The sequence below is a fragment of the Grampus griseus genome, assembly GCF_964374135.1.
Source record: "Grampus griseus genome assembly, chromosome: 14".
Taxonomy (NCBI): domain Eukaryota; kingdom Metazoa; phylum Chordata; class Mammalia; order Artiodactyla; family Delphinidae; genus Grampus; species Grampus griseus.
In genome coordinates this window covers 44,815,148-44,835,933 of record NC_139008.1, presented here as the reverse complement: position 1 = coordinate 44,835,933, position 20,786 = coordinate 44,815,148, and the positions used below count along the sequence as shown (strand labels likewise).

The following is a 20,786-nucleotide window of genomic DNA, read 5'->3' as shown; positions in this document are numbered from 1 at the left end:
CAAGTGTAACGTCCATGAACCTGTTTTTGTGCAGTCAACTGCTTGGATCAGCATGTTCGGAAGTCCCCGGAGAGCGTCGCTTTGATCTGGGAGCAGGATGAGCCTGGAACTGAAGTGAGGATCACCTACAGGTACCATGTGTCCCCTGAGGGAGGGCACCTCTGTCGTGCTGGACGTCAGCACCAAACGCTGCTGCCGGGCTGTGACAGGAGGAGCCCCGGCCTCCTTGCCTACCTGGGCAATACTTGTTGTCTTTAGATTCCCCTGGAAGGAACTGGGTCCTCAGAAACAAATATGACAAACGTTCAAGGCACAGGGCAGACTCTTGGTGAGGTCCTGTGTGACTGTGACCTCTTCTGGGCGGGGGGTTATATGAGTATCAGGGGCCATGTTTCCTCTTGGGAAATGTTCTCTGGTCTCAGGAAAAGTAAACATGAACATGGACTGAATAAAGTACACACTGGGGTAACTAAAATCAGCCCCTCTTAGTGTGCTTACAACTGTGTCACAACAAATAAAATGGTCTTTAAAAAGGGGCTAAAATAAAACAAACAAAAAGGGGCTACACCTGATATTTGTATCTGTGACTCCTTAAATAAATTCTTCACGTATCGTGTACGCCAAGCCTGTGTGTTGGGGGGTTTGAGTGGACCCGGCGTCTGGGGGCAGGTGCTGGCCTTAAAGCCCTGCCCCCTCCCGGGACTGGCTTGCTCAGAGGTCTCTGGTCTGTCACCGCATCCCTGCGGGGAAAGCCCTTTGCTCAAGCTTCAACTTACCTTTCCAGCGCTATCTCAGGAGGAGGGTTCAAAGGAGCAGGTCCTGACCGCGGGGACCCCTGGTTTCCTGCTTGTTTTTCAGACGCAGGTTTTATCACAGATCCAGGGCACCAAGCCTGGGGAAGCTGTGTTCAGCTGAACTTCTGGATGGAGCAAAGTGACATTCGTTAATCTGCTGTGGCTCCTAGTGCGTCCTGCCTTGCTTGTCCCTCCCCTGCTCCCAATACCCCTCGGCCGTCACATTCCCTCCCAGCCTTTACTGCCAGTCACTGCACTGACCTGGGTCCCCTGGACAGACACCCTCCTGACTCCATGGGGTCCACGCATCAGCAGCACTGTGGCCTGGGACCCCAGGGCCCTGCACACTGGAGTTGGGGGCACTGCTCTAATAGACAAGCTGCTCCGCTGTTCTTCACCCTTATTGGCCCGACTTGATCTCTGTGTGATTGTCCAGTAGATTAAGTCTCTATGAGTGGGGGTGGAGGAGGTCAGGGGAGTTCAGCTGTGGGCTAATTTTCTCCGGTCCTCCCGTGGACCAGGACCCGGAACTGGGGTTGGGCCGAGTTAGGCCCCTGAGAGCTGCTCGGCTGGACTGCTGAGTGTGTGTTTGTAACTGGGGGGGAGTCTCAGGACTGCAGCCATCTTGTTAAAACAAAGAACAACTTCATTTCCATAGCAGAGCAGCCCCGGGCAAGGTATAAACCTGTAAGTACAGGCAAAGAATTTATTATTCTCTCTCTAAAAATAAACAAGCTCAGCCTGAAGAAATGGTTTTACAAACTTCAGCTGGTCTTAGTGCCAGGTGACTGTTGTTATTTACTGTTTGAGGGAAAAGAGAAGTGTGTGAACGGGTTGTCTGTAATTGCAGCTAGTTTTTCTTTTCTTTTCTTTTTTTTTTTTGTGGTACGCAGGCCTCTCACTGTTGTGGCCTCTCCCGTTGTGGAGCACAGGCTCCGGATGCGCAGGCTCAGTGGCCATGGCTCACGGGCCCAGCCGCTCCGCGGAATGTGGGGTCTTCCTGGACCGGGGCACGAACCCGTGTCCCCTGCATCGGCAGGCGGACTCTCAACCACTGCGCCACCAGGGAAGCCCCTGCAGCTAGTTTTTGAGGGACTTGGATTCATAATTTTCCTGGTCATGTTAGGTTTTTGACATGAGATTTTCTTCCTCCTGTCTCAGAGGAGAGCTGACTACACTTGGTGCTCGTCGTCCTGCCAGCATACAAACTGCCACTAAGATAAAGTGCATTCCTGCCAAGTGTCTCACATGGTGGCACCCAAGGTGCCCCAGGATGGTCACAGGCCTTGGCGACCTGAAGACCAAGTTCCAGACCCATGGTCTGAGCCCTTGAAGGAAACTGCGTGGGGATGTGGTTCTCACGGGCTGGGGTGCTGGAGGTGGATTCCTGGGGACCACGCCTGCCTGGTCTGTCCTAAGCTTGGGGCACCCATCTCAGTCCTCAGGTGCACAGAGCCTCTCCCTCCTGAGTCTGCTGAATTCTTCTGAAGAGGTGCACTTCTGAAGAATCATCAGAGAGCTTGTAACGTGAACCCACTCCTGTCCCAAGCCCAGTGATATGTGGGTCCACATGTGTTGCACACGCCCTCGCACACACGCCCTAAACGTGCACGTGTCTACAATCTGCTCTTGGTGTTCAAGGATCCTCCGGAGCCACTCTCCCGGGTTGCAGGCACCACCCTGCTCCTTTTCTGGAAGTTGGGCCATTGCCTGGGGGTGGCCTGTCTGCTGTCTTCAAGGTTCTGAGTACTGGGGTGTATGTGCAGCTGCACCTCCCTAGGGTGGGGGAGGCCTGGCAGGACCAGCTTTGGGAACCCCAGGGCAGCAGAGTGTCCTCAGCCCGGCCCCACCCCGCCTGCAATTGTTGCTTGGCTGGCGGCAATTCCCAGGCGCACCCTGGCTCTAGACGGGCTGAGGCCTCGGGGGCCCGCTAGGCAGCACGTGGGGCGCCTCATGCTGGCGCCGGCTACGTGGCTCTGGGAGAAGGACAACCTCGTGGGCTGGGGTTCTGTCCTTCAGGCGCGGTGCTCCCTCCCTGATGGGAGGCGAAGGGGCAGGACCTCCGCCGTCTGGGATCAGCCTGGGATGGCCTGCACGTGTCTCCCCGGGAAGAGGGCAGCCTGTGACCTGAGGCCGGAGCCAGGGCCAGAGGGCCGCCCATCCAATTTCCAGCCTTCCTCTGCCCAGAGGTGTGTTCAGAACTGACCTGAGGGAGCTGTTCTCCCCAGCGAGCCAGCAGGCCTGCAAACCTGGGCCCCCTGGCACCGCCTGAGGCCTCCGAGGCCAGGGCTGCAGAGGCCAGGCAGGCACATAATCTGGGTGGCTCCCCGAGGCTGTGCAGCCAGATAGCACTGGGAGCAGGTCTTTCCAGCCGTCCATGTGCTTATTTCGCAAGATGGTCCTTCACATTCAGTTTAAGCAGACAGATTCTAGAGGCCCTTGGCGACGGGGATGTGGACAAACACAAATCCCTGTCCTCTAGGCAGGTGGTGCGGGGGCTCAAGACCATTGCCTGCCTGGAGCCTGGGCTCTGGGCCAGGGGTTTCCAAGCTGGGCACGGGCAGAGGGCATGGAGCAGAGCAGACGCTGTGGCTGGTCCTGGTGTTCTGTGCTCAGGACCTCTCAGTGGAGGGTGCCTGCGCTCGGACAGAGGAGAGAGCAGCCTGAGAGTATTCACCAGGCTCTGAACCAGGATCTCCCGTGTGAGGCTCTCTGAACAGGGGTCCAGACATGAGTCCTTTAAAAAAAAAGTTTCTTAAAAATTTATTTTATTGAAGTGTAGTTGATTTACAATGTTGTGTTAATTTCTGCTGTACAGCAGGGTGATTCAGTTATACACATATATATTCTTTTTCATATTCTTTTCCGTTATGGTTTATCCCAGGATATTGAATATAGTTCCCTGAGCTCTCCAGTAGGCCTTTGTTATTTATCTAAGATGTGACCTTCTAATTAATCTGTAGCATGTTTTAGCCCTGGCCTGGCCCTCCTCTGTGAACGCGGGTTGCCGTGAGGGCAGCGCTGCTGTGGTCATGGCCAGGCTGTGCAGCTGAGCTGGGCGTCTGGGCTGCAGCGGGGAGAGCAGGCCTGGCACCCCCCATGTGCCCACACGTGAGCCGAGTGGAGTTTCCACTGTGGGTCCAGCCCTAGAGGCGATGATTTCTGTAGTTGTTCCAGCTGGGCCTTCCTATGGTGGGGCGTGCACAGTGGGGAGCCCCTGCCCAGAGGCGCAGAGTGGACGGAAGGCCCCCTCCCCGCTGCCTGCCTCAGAGCCCCTCGGCCAGCGCGGAGGATGCCTCCTGCCTGGGCCAGCCGACCAGGCACTGGGCGTTACTGGTGCCTAGCGTGGGGGGCCCACTGAGAATACAGAATGGGGCCCAGCCCCTGGGGCGGCCCCCTGTCTGGGGCAGCCACACCAGCACCCCTGGGTAGAGGGTGCCGCGAGCTCTGAAGCCTGGAGGCACCTCCTGAGAAGCTGGCTTGTGCCCCGGGCCCCGGGTGTCTTTACGTGGCCACTTGTTAAGGTCACGGAAGGGCCCTGTGGGCTCTGGTGGGAGGAAGCAGGAAGTTGCTGTAATGCTGTTGGAGAAGACTTTGAGGAAGTGCTGGGGGGTTGGGTTTTGGGAGGCCGAGGAGGGGAGGCCCGAGCATGGAGGCCGAGGGCAGGGCCGGCCAGCGCACTGTGGGGTGAGGTGGCGGGGTGGGTGGAGGCCTGTGTTCCCGCCTGCTTTGTCCCCAGCTGTGTGTGACCTGGAGCAAATCTCCAGCTCTCTGACCCTGTTTTCTCCTCCACTGGGTGCTGGGTGTTGAGCAGCACAGGGGAATGAAAGCCGAGACCTGGGTCTGGGAGGATGTGGGTCTGATTTGGCTGTAGGTCGGGGCAGGTGAAGGGAGGTCAGTAGAGGATTTCAGATTTGACGAGGGGAAGGGCACGGGTGGCCCTGCGGCTGCTGCGGCCGGGAGGGCCGGGTGGGGTTTGCAGGGAGAGGTCCTCACCTCAGGAGAACAGTTTGGAGCCCGCTAAAAGGCAGCCCCCCGACCCTTGCATCTGGTGCTTCTCACTCCCAGATTAACTACAGTTTGCAGTGAGCAAACTCCTTTATTAAAATATTAGGGCAACTGAAGAGGAAGATCACTAATGGACATAGTGAGGCTGAGGGTGGGGTGCTTTGGGGTGAGCCAGGGCCGGTGACCATGAGGCTCCAGGACAGGGGCCCCTGGCAGGCAGGGTGAGTGGGTTTGTCGGTGGGCTCTCCTCGGTGGAGGCACCGGAAGCTAGTGGCTGCCAGGCTTGTGTGCAGTGTCCCCTGCTGACCTCTGAGTAACTCTGATTGCAAAACTTGGTCAGGAATCCCCGTGCTGGCTCCCAGAATCCGGTAGGAGCTCTGGGTTACGTGGATGGAGCTGGTTTTAAACCAGCATTTAACTTTCCTTTAGGACTTGGCTCCAGGTTTTGAAGCTGGCAAGTGCTTTGAATCTTTCTATATGTGACACTTAGTTTTCTTTCTCATTCTTTTGGGCAAGCTGAGGCTCTTGGAATTTCACATTTTACAATGGCCCTGTCTTGGGACTGCAGCAGGAATGACCTCCACAGAGAGTCGAACCTCCTTGATGGGGCCCTTTCTGGGAACCCTCTGGCGGACGTTTAGTTGGAGGAGCACACATAACAGACGTCTCCCTTGGAGCTGGATGCCTGCTTTTTGTGAACTCCCTTCTGCTGTGCAGGGGATGCTGGAGGGGGCTGCATTGCGGGAGGTGGAGGGGCAGCAGCCTGCGGAGGGAAGGGGCGCTGGCCCCTTGGGGACCAGTCTTTAAGGAGGTGCTTCTGTTCCAGCTGTGTGGTTCGGCTTCTGGCAGCTGCAGACCTGGTGTTGGGAGGGGGGCCGACAGCCTTGCTGTGGCTGTGCTGGGTCCCCTCCGGGGCAGCACAGAGGCCTGCTCGGGTGCTTGTTATCCCAGGCCCCTCCCCCACCCTCCCCGCCCGCTCCTTGGCCACTTCCTCTTCCGGCTGAGGTGGAAAATCAAGGCCCCTGGAAGGAGCAGCCCGGCAGGCAGCCCTGAGACCCTGCAGGGCCGCCCTGACGCTCGGCTGACATGTAGCCCCCCGTGCCCACCGTGCTGGACCCTTCTGTCCGCTGCCCAAGACCCGCTTGCAGGAGGGTTCCCTGTAACCAGCCAGGGGCTGGCTGTCCTCCAGGTCCCCGGGCCCTAACCCTGGCCCTGACCCTAAGGCGGGGGCAGCCCCCGCTGTGTGGGCCCCTGGCACTTACGATCTTCGTTTGGATTCCCGGTCACCCTGGATTGTAAAGTGAGGGACCTGATGCCCAGCGAGCTGAGGGGGCTCTCAGGCTCACCCAGCTGGAAATGCCAGAAACAGGGTTTGGACCCAGCAGTGTCTGATCTGCGAGATGTGCTGTGGCATCTTGGAGGCGGTGAAGGTGTAAATGGCGGGCTGCCCTGTGGCGCTAACTTGGTGACAGGCCTGTAGGTCTGTGTGCAGACATCGCACCCCTTCACTGACCAGGGCTATGTGTTCCAGGACCTCCAAGACAAGGAATTGCATGTTAACCGCGATTCCAGCTGGGGAGGAGAGGTCAGTGCCTGAGGGCTCCAGGTGGCCTCTAGGAGGGACAAGGGACGGCTGCGGAACAAGGTGGGCCTAAAGACTGTGGAGTCCTGGTGTGACGGCGGGGCTGTGAGGAGCAGAAAGTGCACGTGCTGGAGGGGCTCTGGGGACCTCGGGGCCCTGGAGGCAGGAGGGGTCACTTTGGGTACGAGAGGAGGGGCAATGGGCCAGGTTAGGGGGCCTGCCTGGCCCTTCATTCTGTCTCCTGACCCCCTGTGTCTGTCTTGGACCTCATCCGAACCTGGGAACAGTGGGGGTCTGGATGGGGGAGAGGCCTGGCAATTTCCCATCAACAGATCCAGTTAAACTTCCTCTGGGAAGCTGGAGCGAGGTTTCTGGGCCACTGGGAGGGTGGATTCCTTTGCTCCATCTGGGCCGACAGCCCCATTCTCCCTGCTGGTTGTCCTTGGTAGCTCAGGGCTACCAGCCTGTGGGAGCCTCTGGGGTTCTTCGTGTGTTGGCACTGCCTGCCTCGATGTGAGCGGGGCTCTGAGTCTGGAAAGGAAAGAACTTCTTTTCCGGAGACAAGACTCGGGCTGAAGGCCAGTGCCGAGGTCCAAGGGAAATCAGGCGTGAATCAGGGAAGAGGGCAGACCTTTTCTCAAGTCTGACCCGTCACTTCTGTTCCACCAGGGCTGCGTCAGGAGTGGGAGAGAAAGACTTAGGATGGGGGGGAGCTGGACCCGGGGGCAGGTGGTTCTGAATGTGGAGCCAAACACTGAAGCGTGAAGAAAAGCACGCCCACCCCGCCCCAGTTCTCCTCCGTCCTGATTAGAGGAAGGCTCGATTCAACCACAGTGAGCGGCTTTGAGCACTTCTCTTGCTCATTTCAATCCAAGGAAAAATGTTACATAAATAACGATGGAGTTGGCAGACGGCAAACATCCTCAGGTTTGGGAACCTTTGAAATAGGGTGTCAGTTATTCTGAAGCTGTGGGTTTTGAGAGCTGCCCTTGGAGCCAGGCTTGGGTTTGAATCCTGACCTGACCCTTGACCCTTTCAGCTGAATAGCCTTGAGAAGTCACTTAACTCCTCTGTGCCTCAGTTTCCTCATCTGGAAAATGGGGTCGTGATGGTAGCCCCCAGCCCACGGGCTGTTGTGAGTGCTCCACGGATGTGCCTAGGGTTCAGAGCAGCGCTGTTCCCGCTGTCACTGAAGGAACTGTGCATGTGGTGGCAGTGGGCGGGCAGGAGGAGGCTTCCTTGGGCAGTAACACGAGCGGGTTGGGGAAGGCTGAGGAGGCAGGAGCCCGTGGGCCTGCAGGTGGCCGAGGCTGGCCCGGAGAGGAGGCTCCTTGTGGTCACAGTGGGTGGCAAGCGTGGCTGGAGAAGACGGGGCAGCTGGTGGAGGTGGTGGGATGACACGGCAGTTGGCGGATGGGCGGGCTGCACAGGCATGGCGGTGGGCCTACCTTCCCTCCAGGCTCCCGGAACCCCAGGCCATTGCCAAGTGCCTGGAATCTGTAGCTGGCAGCAGCCCTGACTGTGGATGATGCATCCTCAGACCCACCTCCCACCCCAAACGAGGGCTTCCCATCAACAGCCACGGCAGGGCGCGTGGAGCAGGTGGGCCTTCAGGGGAGGGATTCTCGAACCGCATTCAAATACACTGGTGACTCTCATTCACCCTGAGCCAGTGACACGGCTGCCTAAGAGTTACACAAAAGCAAACTGGCATTTTCACTCTCCTTCCTGCTGTTAAGGAACCACTGATTTTCACCAATTTTATTTTTCTGCCATTCTGCAATAATTATAGCTACTGTTTATAGGATCCCTTTATATGTGCCTAGGACTTCATATTTGGTCTTAAGTCTGTTTGGGCTGCTATGACAAAACACCAGTGACTGGGCGGAGTGGGGGGCTTATAAATAACAGAGACTTATTTCTCACAGTTGTGGAGGCTGGAAGTCCAAGATCAAGGTGCCAGCACGGTCACCTGCTGGTCAGGCCCTCCTCCTGGGTCACAGCCAGCGCCTTCCTTTTGTGTCCACACATGGTGGAAGGAAAAAGGGAGCTCTGTGGGGGTCTCACTTATAAGGGCACTAATCCCATCATGGGGCTCCACCCTCGTGCCCTAATTACCCGCCCCCAAGGCCCCATCTCCTAATACTATCATCTTATCATCTTTGGGGGTTAGGATTCTGCAGACATTCAGACCACAGGAGTCCTCGAGACCACCTTAGTAGTCGTCCTATTATTAGGCCATTCTATGGTTGAGACAGTCTAGACCCTGGGTGTATGGGGAGCTGGGTGGGAGCCCCATCTCTGATCAGATGTCGTTCACTGAGGCATTCTCCTGAGAGGCAAATTCTCTGAGTCCAGAACTTTCTGCAGAGTGTAGCAAAACCTCAAGGAGAATACATTTATTTTTTGTAATAAATGTAGAAAACATGCAGCTTTAGTGATTGCAAGTTCACTGGCTGGCCTGGCGTCAGCTGTGGCAGTTCAGCTCTTGTTCCTGTGAACGCTGAGTGTGTCCGGGGCCTTCCTTGGCAACGGCAGCTTGGGCGTTTTTGTGTTGACATGTGGCAGCTGCTTTATATTTCACTGCAGCTTACCTTCGCTCAAGGTCATGGTCACGTGATCAGATCATGACGTGAGAGGAATTTCATACTTGGGTTATGAGCCTGCCCAGCTGAATTTCCTGGGCTTCTGTTCTCTCGGTGGCAGTAAGTAGCAGAGTAAGTGCATGTCATTACGTTAGATTAGATGTAGTGGCTACAGTAACGTCTGGGCCAGAGGAGTCTGCCAGAGGGAAGGAGTTGGTCCCGAGGCCTGGTGAGCTTCTCCCTGTGAGAAGGGGACCCTCCTGCCGTGCTCCGCTTTCCGAAAGCCAGCCCTTGCTTCTCTCACCACCTCCATCTTCCAGAAGTGGCTTGCTGAAGAGAATATCAAAGTCTAGAGAAGTGTACCGAAGAAAGATGTGTCCTGACGAGTCCTGCATCTGGACCACGGGGTTGACCCCTCCCCTCAGCACCAGGCTTGGAGGAAAGAAGTGACTGTCACAGGCCTTCCACACACACATCGACACAGTTCCCTGGGTTCCTTCCCTTATCGGCAGAAGGAAACGCAGAGGACAGGAGCTGTGTGCTGGCCTATCAGTGGGGCGGCCCTGCCCATCGCCCTCTCTGAGGGGCAGGATGTCTCCTGCCAGGGTACAGGAGGTACAGGAGGCTGGGAGGCATTTGCGGAGTGGACCCGGCGCTCATGGTTAGAGCTCGGGCTCCAGTCGCCCTGCACCCGCCAGGGCTCTCGTCCTTTCTTGCTTACCTGCTCTTCCTTTCCAGTCCACAGATATCTGTTGCATACCTTCTCTGAGCTAGGCCCGGTTCCGGATGCTGGGAGGAAGGCAAAGAACAAATCCCTGTCCAAGTAAAGCTCATACTCAGTGGGGCAGGTGGACAAAGATAGGAGGTAGCCTCTTTTCCAGTGTTTAATGAGCACAAGAGCCAGAGTAATGGTAATGGTAGCAAGTAAGCAAGGCATGCATTCCGGATGCGTTTCTTAAATACAACAGCACCACACACACACACACACACACACACACACACACGCGGCGCGCGCGCGCACACACGCACACAAACACACCCGGCTTATCTTACTTCCCCTGGGGCTGTCCAGCTGTGTCCTGTTTTGGATTGAGCTGGGCCAGAGGTGCCTTTCTTCTGTCTGTGTTTGGGCAGATGTCGTGTTGGTTACGGATTAGCACTGGATGAATGCTCCTCCCACTTGAAGCTTAGAGTTGGCTGTAGAAGGTTTCCTTCCTTCCCCCAAGGCCAGGCGGCATTTTGCTGGTGTTCAGCACCCTGAATATGAGGCCAGTCTGTGTATTTGTGCCTGTCATTTGCATGCGTCCACGTGGAAGGCATGGCCCTGAGGAGTCTACTCACAGACAAACGTAGATATCTTATTCAGAACCTGCATGACGAATGCTATATTTCTCCTGGCACTTGAAAATAGAACTCTAACTCATTTTGTTGAGATCATTTCTCAAAAGCTGCGTGTCACTGTCCCTTGGAAAGATCTCGCAGGCAAGGAGGAAGCCAGTGCATCCTGCAGTAACAGCCCAGAGCACCCATCAGTGAGTGGCTGCGTTCTCTGTTTGATAAGAAACAGCATTTCGGTTTGTGAAAGTCTGAGAAGTTATGAGTATCCAAGAACTGCTTTTGAATGATTTTTGAGTACCTCACGTAACAGGATCACTTGAATAGCACTTACTTTTTTGTGATTTGAAGACCTAGGTTTGCTGACCATATATTCCAGTGGTCTAAGTCTGGAGAAGATTGCTAATGAAAAGCAAAAGCTTAAAATGAAAAATCCAAGTTTAAAAATATAATGGATGAACTGGAAAGATGAGGAGAAATTGAGATGGAATTAAATAGGGACAAATGGATAGTCCGGAAAGTCCGATTTTAAAAATTAATTTACTGACTGTGATATGGAGGACCCCTGTTCAGAGTCCTGTTCTGTGTGTGGCGATGGTCAGTGGGTTAGTGACCTCATGCTGAATTTGGGCCACCTTTGTCAGGCATTAGAAAATAAATGTATTCTTCATTTACATGGTTAAATATAGAGTTGGGGTCAAGGGTCTGCGTTCCATATTCTGACCCGGGCAGATACCATGGGAATGCTGGGGTCCGTTTGGTAACCTGGGGGTTTCTAGAGAATGGGAGTGGTGTCACGGAGGGCTGGGCGAGAGAACCTGGGAGAGAAAAGGCTTTGCGAGGTAGTGGTGGGGGGTATTCAGGAATCTGAAGGGCTATCGTTGAATGACAGATTTTCTCTGGACATCTTTAAAGGGCTGAACTGGGACCAAGGGGTGGAAGTGGAACAGCTACAAGTCTTGGCCTGATTCTAGGAAGACTGTTTAGTGCTGTGCGGGGTGATTCCCAGCAACGTGATGTTTAAGCAGAGGCTGGACCGCTGTGGCCAGGAACCCCAGGGAGGCTTCAAGGATCTCTTCGACCTTGAGTTTTACGGCCTTGGCAGAGAGGATGGGAAGGGGAGTGAACTTGAGAGATTTACCGGATCAGATTCTTTACCAGAAACTTCTCTGGATGCAGCGGCAAGGGTGTGGGACCCAGCAGACTCAGTTCCAGGGCCCATGAGAAGGCCCCTCGATCCTCCAGGGAACACCTGGGCTACTTCAGCTTGGTCTCCAGACCTTCCCGGGGCTATAGGTCAGCTGCCCAGCTCTGACCGCCAGGCAACTTCTGCCCCTGAAGGGAGTCCTTTCCCCTTTGCTGCCTTTCTCCTCCTCCCCACGGCCAACCTTTCCAGAAAGCTCTCCCTGCTGCCTCAGTAATTGTACCAGAAGCTGAGGTGATAAACGCCCATCACACTTCCATGTGCCTTCATTTCCCTAGTGGGAGCTGGATTGCAAGAGGACACTTTCCCTCTCATTTCTTTTGTCTGGTGCCCTACTCGCCCCCATGGTGCCTAGAATGGAATTTTTAAGATCTTACAAATTCATCAAAATGAATTAGTTGATTTTAGTACTTCTAGAAAGTAATTTCAAACAAAGACGTCTGATGGTAAAGATAATCTCTACTGAATGCTTGGCCGAGTCCTGAGTGGGTGAAGCTTTTCATTAACACTCGTGACAGTTAAACAAGGTGGAAGGGGCCTGCTGTTTCTCAGGTGATCTTGTGGCAGCTGAGAAAGGTGAGCTCCCATGCCCGTGCAACTCCTATAGAAAGTAACCCAGGCCTCTCTGTCTGGACGTCTCTGTGCCTTCCTCGACTTCAAAATGCTGCCTTCCGTCTGCAGAAAAAGGACTGGATGTCATCACCACTGATCTCTGACGCACCTGAGCCTCCATCTCCCCAGCACCGACTCCTTAAGTCCTTAGCGCTGTTGAAAATGGCACCTCCGCTGGGCTGAAGTTATCTTTCTGTGGGACTGACCATAGCTGCCTCTCGAGTGCCGTCACAGACTGTCCTAGCCTCCTCCCCGCACGCAGGAGGCGTGTTTCTGGGCCCTGGCTCCGGGGAGTTTGCTGTCGGGGGCTGTCGGGGTGCTCTTTCTTTCATCACAAGCTCAGGTGCGGGGTGGATGGGGTCAGTGAATGGTGCTTTTGTCCTCCTAAAGCCTTAAGGAGAAAGGATAGGGTCCTACCAGAGAGGCAGTGTGCCAGCCTGGGCGGGAGTCGAGGGGGAGCGCAGGCTGCACTCGTGTTACCCGAACCAAACTTGGGTCCGTCCGCTTGCCCGTGCACAGTGAAGCCAATCTACTGACACCGGGTTGGAGTGAAGGAAAGTGCAGCGTTTACTGCAGACACCAAGCAAGGAGTCCAGGGCCGCTGGTGCTCAAAACACCCCACTCCCCGATGGGTTTCAGGAAAGCCTTTTTAAAGGCAAGGTGAGGGAGGGGGGTCCCAGGGTATGTGATCAGCTCCCCACAGTTCTCTGGCTGATGGTGACTAACAGGGCTGTTAACATTATCAATCCTCAGGCTCCAGTAGGTCCAGAGGCTACAAGTAGTCAATTTCTTCCGTCTGGTGGGCGTTTTAGCATCTGTAAAACAACTCAGCAATGTGCATCAGATACTATTATCTAGGTACTTTAGAGAGGAGCTAAAGCAGAGGATATGGGGGCGGGGTCTGTCCCTGGAAGGCCCCATAAGGTCCTGCTTGGTTACACTAGTGATCTCTCGTCTGGTCTCCCCCAAGGCCTGTCGCTGCCCACCCTTCATTTCCTGCTGGCCCTTGCTGGGCTGCCCCTTTCTGGGCCTCTGAGCACAGGGCAACCACAAACGCTCCTGGGTCTTGGCCAGGAGGGTAGAGCCACGTGGGTGGGGTGGACTTACTCTGCCCTTCCATGCCAGCTTTCTGTTAAATAACAAATACAGCAAGTCATTCACGCTGACATTATGAGCAACATTGGAGCTATGATTTTGAGTGTTTAAAATATTTCTGTTTAAATTGTTTTGATTTTGTTTAAAAATTATTTAAGAAACTAAGTTACAGATGTTGTATGTACTTTAAAAGTCTACAGTGACCCTTAAATTTGTGTCCTCATATGCTGTATTGAAAAGAAACCATCAATGAATTTCAAATGCAATATAATTTTTTTGTTTGGAAGAAAAATAAAAATATATATATATATAAAACAAATACAATAAAACAAGAGCAGTGAAAATGGGAAATGTCCCTTCCTGTGGGAAGTGGGGTTCAGTGGGACCACGTGGGAAGCAGTGCTGAACCCAGCGTCCACCTGCTTCTGCTCTCCTGCACTTTCCTCCATTTCCTGCTCTGGTTTCTGGTAGGCTGTCATCCTCTCGGGGTTGTGTTGGGTCACGTGCTAACCCCAAGCATATCAGCTTGTTCAGCGGGATGCTGGTCTCTGACTGGCTGGCCAAGCCTAAGCCCCTGGAGTGGAGGCAGGGGCCACGTGGGCACAGGAGGCGGGGCACAGTGTCTTGGTCCCTCACCACCCAGCCCTGCCCCAGGCTGCGGGTCGCTTTCCTTCCCAAATCACTGAGGCTTCGCAGAGTTGGGGTCCCCTTCCCGGGGTCCCCTGCCCAGCAAGGCCTGTGCTGACCCAGAGAACAGGGGCCTCTCGGGGAGGATGTGTCAGAAGGCTCCGGGACCGGATGACCCAGGTCTCTGAGAAGCTCTGCTCTCAGTGGATGCAGGGACAGGCGATTTTTCTCAGCAGTGTGGCCGTGAATCTGTGTCAGGACAAGGCTACAAAGTTACAATGTTTTCTGAAAAGAGACTTCCATGCATCAAGTGTTGGAGTGGCTGCCCTCCCCCTGGCTGGCCGGGGCTCCAGTGCCTGCAGTTTGCAGAATTATTCCAGCCAAATGACTATGCGTTCTGGCCCTCCCCCTTCTCTGACAGCCCTCCCTTCCTTGTGCCACAGGGAACTGCTGGAGACCACATGCCGCCTGGCCAACACGCTCAAGAGGCATGGAGTCCACCGAGGGGACCGGGTAGCCATCTACATGCCTGTCTCCCCGCTGGCTGTGGCTGCAATGCTGGCTTGCGCCAGGATTGGAGCCATCCACACTGTTGTCTTTGCTGGCTTCAGCGCGGGGTCCTTGGCTGCGAGGATCAATGATGGTGAGCACGTGGGCAGTGGGAGGGAGGGAGGAACCTGGGTCGCCTGGCCTTCAGGGACTTAGCGTGGTGACAGACATCACTGAAAGTCACACATACAGATGATGGACACTACCAAGGACAGCGCATGGCTGAATGAACATTTGCTCTATCAGCTGAGATCTGAGTGCGTTGGATTTAACCAGATGAAGGAAGGGAAGATTCCAGGTGGAGGGAGTGGCATATGTACCCACTGGAGGAGGCTGTGTGGCTGCAGTGCAGGAGGGAAGAAACGTAGGGTGAGATGAGGCTGGGGAGATATGGGGAAGATTCCACAGGTCAACAGCTGGAAGCCTTCTGTGATGAGGACTGATGGGGTGGGCCATCTCCTGAGGCTTGGAGTCAGGTGTGGGCCTCGTGGTGTGTCTTTAAGGCCTTCTGTCTGCAGGTAGGTCAGGGCCTCCCAGACAGGTGTGCAGAGCAATATTGTCTCCTTCCTTTTTCTGGTGTCGGAGGGCTGAGTGTCTGAATGGTGGCCTCATGTCTGTGCAGCCTGACCCCTGCTCCCTTGAGATCCTAGAGGGTTCCCTGAGCTGGCTTCCCTGGGGGCTGTTGGGAATTCTTTGTGTCTCATAGAAGACTTCCCTTTGGGTAATGGACAGAGCTGAAGGGCATAGTTCTCAGACCTCTGTTGACCACTCTCTTTAGGAAAGACTGGGGAGCCTTTCTGTTCCCTTTCAACATTTCCCCTCTAATTTCAAGCATTGGTGCTGCTACTCCTTTCTCTCTCTCTCTGAACTCTGTAGCACCTACTGTGTACCAGGTTTTGTTTTAAGCAGTTTGTGAAGGCCATCTCTCTTCATTTTAACTTAGTCTTCATAAATATTATATGAGAGAATACTCTTGCTATTTCTACCCTCTCCCTTTTTCTATTACCATTGAATCATTTTAAAGTGTACAGTTCAGAGACATTAAGCACATTCACAATGTTGTGCAACCGTCATCACTATTCCAGAACTTACCCATCATCCCAAATGGACATCTCATACCCATTAAGCAGGCATTCCTCATGTCCCCTCCATCCAGCCTCTGACAACCACTAATCTGCTTTCTCTCTCTCTATGACTTGCTCGTTCTGGAGGTTTTGTAAAAATGAACTCCTACAGTATGTGGCATTCTGTGTTCTACTTCTTTCACTAAGCATCATGTTTTCAAGGTGCATCTATGTTGTATGTGTATCAGTGTTTCCTTTCTTTTTGTAGATGAATGATATTTGACTGTATGGATAAACCACATTTTGTTTATCCATTCGTCTGTTTATGGGTATTTTTACTTGTTTCTACTTTTTAGCTATTGTGAATAGAACTGCTGTGAACGTTTATGTATAAGAATACCTGCTTTCAATTATTTGGGTATATACCTAGGAATGGAATTGCTGGCACATATGGTAAATCTATGTTTACCTTACTGACAAACTGCAAAACTTTTCCAAAGGAGCTATTCTGTTTTACGTTTCTACTAGCAATGTATGAGGGTTCCAACTTCTCCAAATCCACATCAACACTTGTTATTTTCCTTTTTAAAAAAATTATAGCCATCCCAATGGGTATGAAGTGGTATTTCATTGTAGTTTTGATTTGCATTTTTCTAATGACTAATATCATTGAATATCTTTTTTATGTGCTTGTCCATTTGTGTCTTCTTTGGAGAAATATCTACTCCCATCCCAATGGGTATGAAGTGGTATTTCATTGTAGTTTTGATTTGCATTTTTCTAATGACTAATATCATTGAATATCTTTTTATGTGCTTGTCCATTTGTGTCTTCTTTGGAGAAATATCTACTTAAGTCCTTTGCCCATTTTTTTAATTGGTCGTTTGTCTTTTTTTTATTGTTGAGTTGTGAGTTCTCTAGATATTCTGGATACTGTACCTTTGTCAGATATATGATTTGCAATTATTTTATCCCATTCTGTGGGTTGTCTTTTTGCTTTCTCAGTATTGTCCTTTGAAGCACAAAAATTTTTAATTGTGATAAAGTCCAGTTCATCTCTTTCCTTTTGTTGTTTGTGTTTCTGGTATATTATTTAAGGCTCCATTGCCAAGTACAACATTACAAAGATTTGCCTCTGTGTTTCCTTCTAAGAGTTTTTTATAGTTTTAGCTTTTTCATTTAGGTCTTTGATCCATTTTTTATTTTATTTTTATTTTTGTTTTTTTTGCGGTATGCGGGCCTCTCACTGTTGTGGCCTCTCCCGTTGTGGAGCACAGGCTCCGGACGCGCAGGCTCAGCGGCCATGGCTCACGGGCCCAGCCGCTCCGCGGCATGTGGGATCTTCCCGGACCGGGGCACAAACCCGTGTCCCCTGCATTGGCAGGCGGACTCTCAACCACTGCGCCACCAGGGAAGCCCCCTTTGATCCATTTTTAAAAAAATATTTATTTATTTTGGTTGTGCCAGATCTTAGTAGTGGCAGGCGGGCTCCTTAGTTGCAGTTCCAGGGCTTGCCGGCTCCTTAGTTGTGGGATATGGGCTCCTTAGTTGCAGCAGGCAGGTTCCTTAGTTGTGGCATGCAAAGTCTTAGGGCTCCTTAGTTGCAGCTCCAGGGCTCCTTAGTTGCAGCCCATGGGCTCCTTACTTGTGGCATGCGGGTTTCTTAGTTGTGGCATGTGAACTCTCAGTCACAGCATGCATATGGGATCTAGTTCCCTGACCAGGGATCAAACCTGGGCCCCCTGCATTGGGAGCGCGGAGTCTTATCCACTGCGCCACCAGGGAAGTCCCAGGTCTTTGATCCATTTTGAGTTAATTTTTGCATATGGTGTGAGGTAAGGGCCCAGCTTCATTTTGTTTGGCCTGTGCATATCCAGTGATACCGTTTATTGAAGAGACTATTGTTTCCTTTGTTGAATGGTCTTGGAACTCTTGTCAAAAATAACTTGACTGTATATGTGAGTGCTCATTTCTGAGTTCTCTATTCTATTCCACTGATCTATGTATCTATCCTTGATTTTCGTATGCTGAACCATCCATTCATTCCAGGAATAAATCCCACTTGGTCATGATGTATAATCTTGTTAATATGCTGCTGGATACAGTTTGTTAGCATTTGGTTGAGGATTTTTGCATCAGTGTTTATAAGGGATATTGGTCCGTAGTTTTCTTTTCTTGTGATCTGTTTGTCTGGTTTTGGTATCAGGGTAAATCTGGCCACACAGAATGAGTAAGAAAGTGTTTCCTCCTCTGCAATTTTTAGGAAGAGCTTGAGAAAGATTGCTGTTAATTTGTCTTTATCTGTTTGGTAGAATTCACCAGTGAAGCCATCTGGTCTTGGAAACTAAGGCACAGAGAGGTTAAGTGACTTGCCTAAGGTCACACTGCTACTTAGTGACAGACCCAGGATTTGAACCCAGGCATTCTACCAATGCTTTTAACATTACATTAGCTGCTCCTTTCCTCTCTTGCTGATGTGGCCACAGTTACCAAGTGTTTCTGTTAAGAGTCTTTGAAACAAGCAAAAGCAATTGACTCTGGAGAATTAGTAACTGGATGCCAGGCAACTCGCAGAACTCAGGAATCCTAAACAGCCAGGCCATGGGAAGGCAGGGGCCCAGTCAGCTCTGAGGGACTCAGCAGGGGAAAGTCCTATAACTTTTCTCTAGAACTTTGCCATTAAGTGGTTCTTCCCCAGCACCCTACAGCCTCCATGTCCAGCTATTCAGGTGTCAGTTTCCTGGGCGCAAGACCCTGTTGGGACAAGTGTCTGTGTTCTCTTGGCTCAGTGAGGGTGGTATTTTGGTTATTTATTGCTGTGTTACAAGCTACTCCAAAAGTAAGTACTTAGAACAGTATATTTTCTTATTATGTTTCATGATTCTGTGGGGCAGGAGTCAGGTGGGCATAGTGGGAATGGCTTCCCTCTGCTTTGTGATATCTGGGATATTGGCTGGATTGGTTTGAATGTTTGGGGGTGGCCAGGGGTCTCTTTCTGTTCATGTAGCCTCTTCACATGACTAACTTGGGCTTCCCCATAGCAAGGCAGCCTCAGGTGGTCAGACTTGTTACATGGTGGCTTATGGCTCCACGAGGAAGCAAGGAGACTGCCACTCGCCCTACAGGCTGACCCTGGAATATGCATAGCATCATTCTGGCTCTACTCCATTGGTCAAACCAGTCTGTAGCCACCCCAAATTTAAGGGGAGGGGGCCTAGACCCTACTTGTCCATGAGAAGTGGCGTGAGACCAGGTCAGAGAATTCACAGCTGTCTTTTGTCCACCACTGGGAAGGAGAGTGTCAGTGTGGCGACCAGGTCTCACCGTTGAGTAGGCAGCTTCTCCGGTTAGTATGTCCTATTCTACGGGCCCGGCCCCCTGGCCTGGCCTCTGGGCTCTCGCCACTCCTCTTCCTTTATCTTCCCTCCTGGTCTAGGCTGTGTGAGGAGTGGAGAGAGGGAGGCGTGGGGAGGGTGGAGAATGGCTCTGCGAGTTGCTGTGAGGGCAGATTAGTGGCCCAAGCAGTTGTCCACGCCCGAATTCCCCAGTACCTGTGAATATGTACCTTACGTGGCAGAAGGCCTCTGCAGATGTGATGGGACCCTAAAGTGGGGGGATGATGCTGGTCTGCCCGGTGTAACCACCGATCCTTAAAAGCAGAGAACTTTCTCTGGCTGAAGCAGAAAACATGTGGCAGAGAGGGAGGTGAGAGAGATTCCAAGTGACAAGGACTTGACCTGCCTTTGCTGGCTTTGAGGATGAAGGAGGTTGTGTGCATGGGGTGTAGGTGGCTCTAAAAGCTGAGGACAACCCCTGACTGACAGCAAGGAAATGGGGGCCTCAGTCCTATAGCCACACGGACCTGACTTCTGCCAACACCCTGAGCAACCTGAAAGCAGATTCTCCCCAGAGCCTCCAGGTGAGATCTTCCCGCACCCCCACCGGCACCTTGATTTTGGCCGTGAGACTCTAAGCAGAGAACCCAGCTTAGAGTCTCACGGCCGAGCTCACCCAGACTATAGAACCGTGAGCTAAAAAAAAAAATGGGGGTTCTGAGCCACTAAATTTGTGGTAATTGGCTATGGGAGCAATTAAAAACAAATACAGAAGCTGAGACCTGATCAGAAGCCAGGGTGAAAGTGAATCCTCCCCAGACCAAAGTGTCTGCTGATCCTGCCTGTGCTGATGCCGTGCACCTGCCACGGCCCCGCTGCCCGCCCTCGGGGACCGCAGAGAGAGGGTGCTCCTCAAGCACCTCCTGGGGACTGGGCGTGTCAGGCCCGGAGGTTCCTGCCCTGGAGAACCACTCGGGCAGGGAGGCCTCGCACAGATGGGCACCGGGAGTGAGGCCTGTGTCTCGGAGGCCGGGATTCCAGCACCCAGGTTGGGCAGGGGCCACTGTTTTCTCCAGAGGGTCCTGAGCTTTCTTTGTCTCTCATCCCCTTGAGCAGGGTCGCTTTCTACCTGCTTGGCCATCTCCCTTCCTGCCCCACAGGGAGCTTCCCTGGACAGTCCCAGCTCAGGGATGTAGGCCTGGATTGTCTCAGGTGGGCTCTGTCCACCTGACTTTGTCTCCCCACGGTGACGGATTGCTAAGGCTCGAGGAGCAAACACTGTGTGTGGCCGGGGCCTGGCGTGCAGAGCTGATGACACTGTCCTAGGCGCCCCAAGCAGTCCAGAGCATCTCTCTGACCCAGGCAAAGGCCTGTGCTGGTCACAGGTGGCCCGCGGGGCTGTGCCGCCTCTAGGGCTCTTGGGAGGAAGAGAGGCTGTGAGCATGTCTCTAGAAAGCACGTTTCAGACTGGAAAGCTGAGGGAGGCTGGCGCCTCAGGTAGGGCCCCCAGGAGCCGCCCTGAGGTGAGAGTTCAAGTGCAGGCAGTTCACTGGGGAGGTGGTCCTGGGAGGTGCTGCGGGGTGAGGCTGGGGAGCTCCCACTGTGGGTGCCCAGGGCTCAGACCGCAGGGAAACCCTGGAAGGCGATGGGCCCCGGGCGTCAGCATGAACCCCGAGGGGCTGGTTGAGGACTACTGGGTGGGGTGATTCCTCAACACTTCCGCCTGTGGCTCCAAATCAGGCCTCGGTGCCCATGTCACAGGTCTGAGGGCTGTGCTTGGCCATCAGCACGGCAGCTGGATGGTTGTTCCAGGCTCTTTCTCAGGGGCCAGTTGTACAATAGCCCACCTCAGCCGTGATCCCTCTGGGTCATCCCGGGTTGGGGCGTGGTGGTTGAGCTTCCAGTGGCTTATCTCCAGTTACACCTGCTCCTCCCGGAGCTGGGAAGAAGCTGGTGCTTCTGCTCTGAGCACAAAGATCCCAAAGCAGGTGGAACT

General features: G+C 53.2%; 1 protein-coding gene across 1 annotated transcript in view; it reads left to right on the top strand.

Annotated features, from left to right (window-relative positions):
• The window catches only part of ACSS1 (acyl-CoA synthetase short chain family member 1), a gene marked incomplete at its 5' end in the record, with an annotated part of 42,905 nt that overhangs the window by 8,021 nt on the left and 14,098 nt on the right, over positions 1-20,786 (top strand). Inside the window, 2 exons of the mRNA XM_082670206.1 lie at positions 35-131; positions 14,286-14,485. Coding sequence (XP_082526332.1) covers positions 35-131; positions 14,286-14,485 — 297 coding nt within the window. The remainder of the gene's footprint in view (positions 1-34; positions 132-14,285; positions 14,486-20,786) is intronic.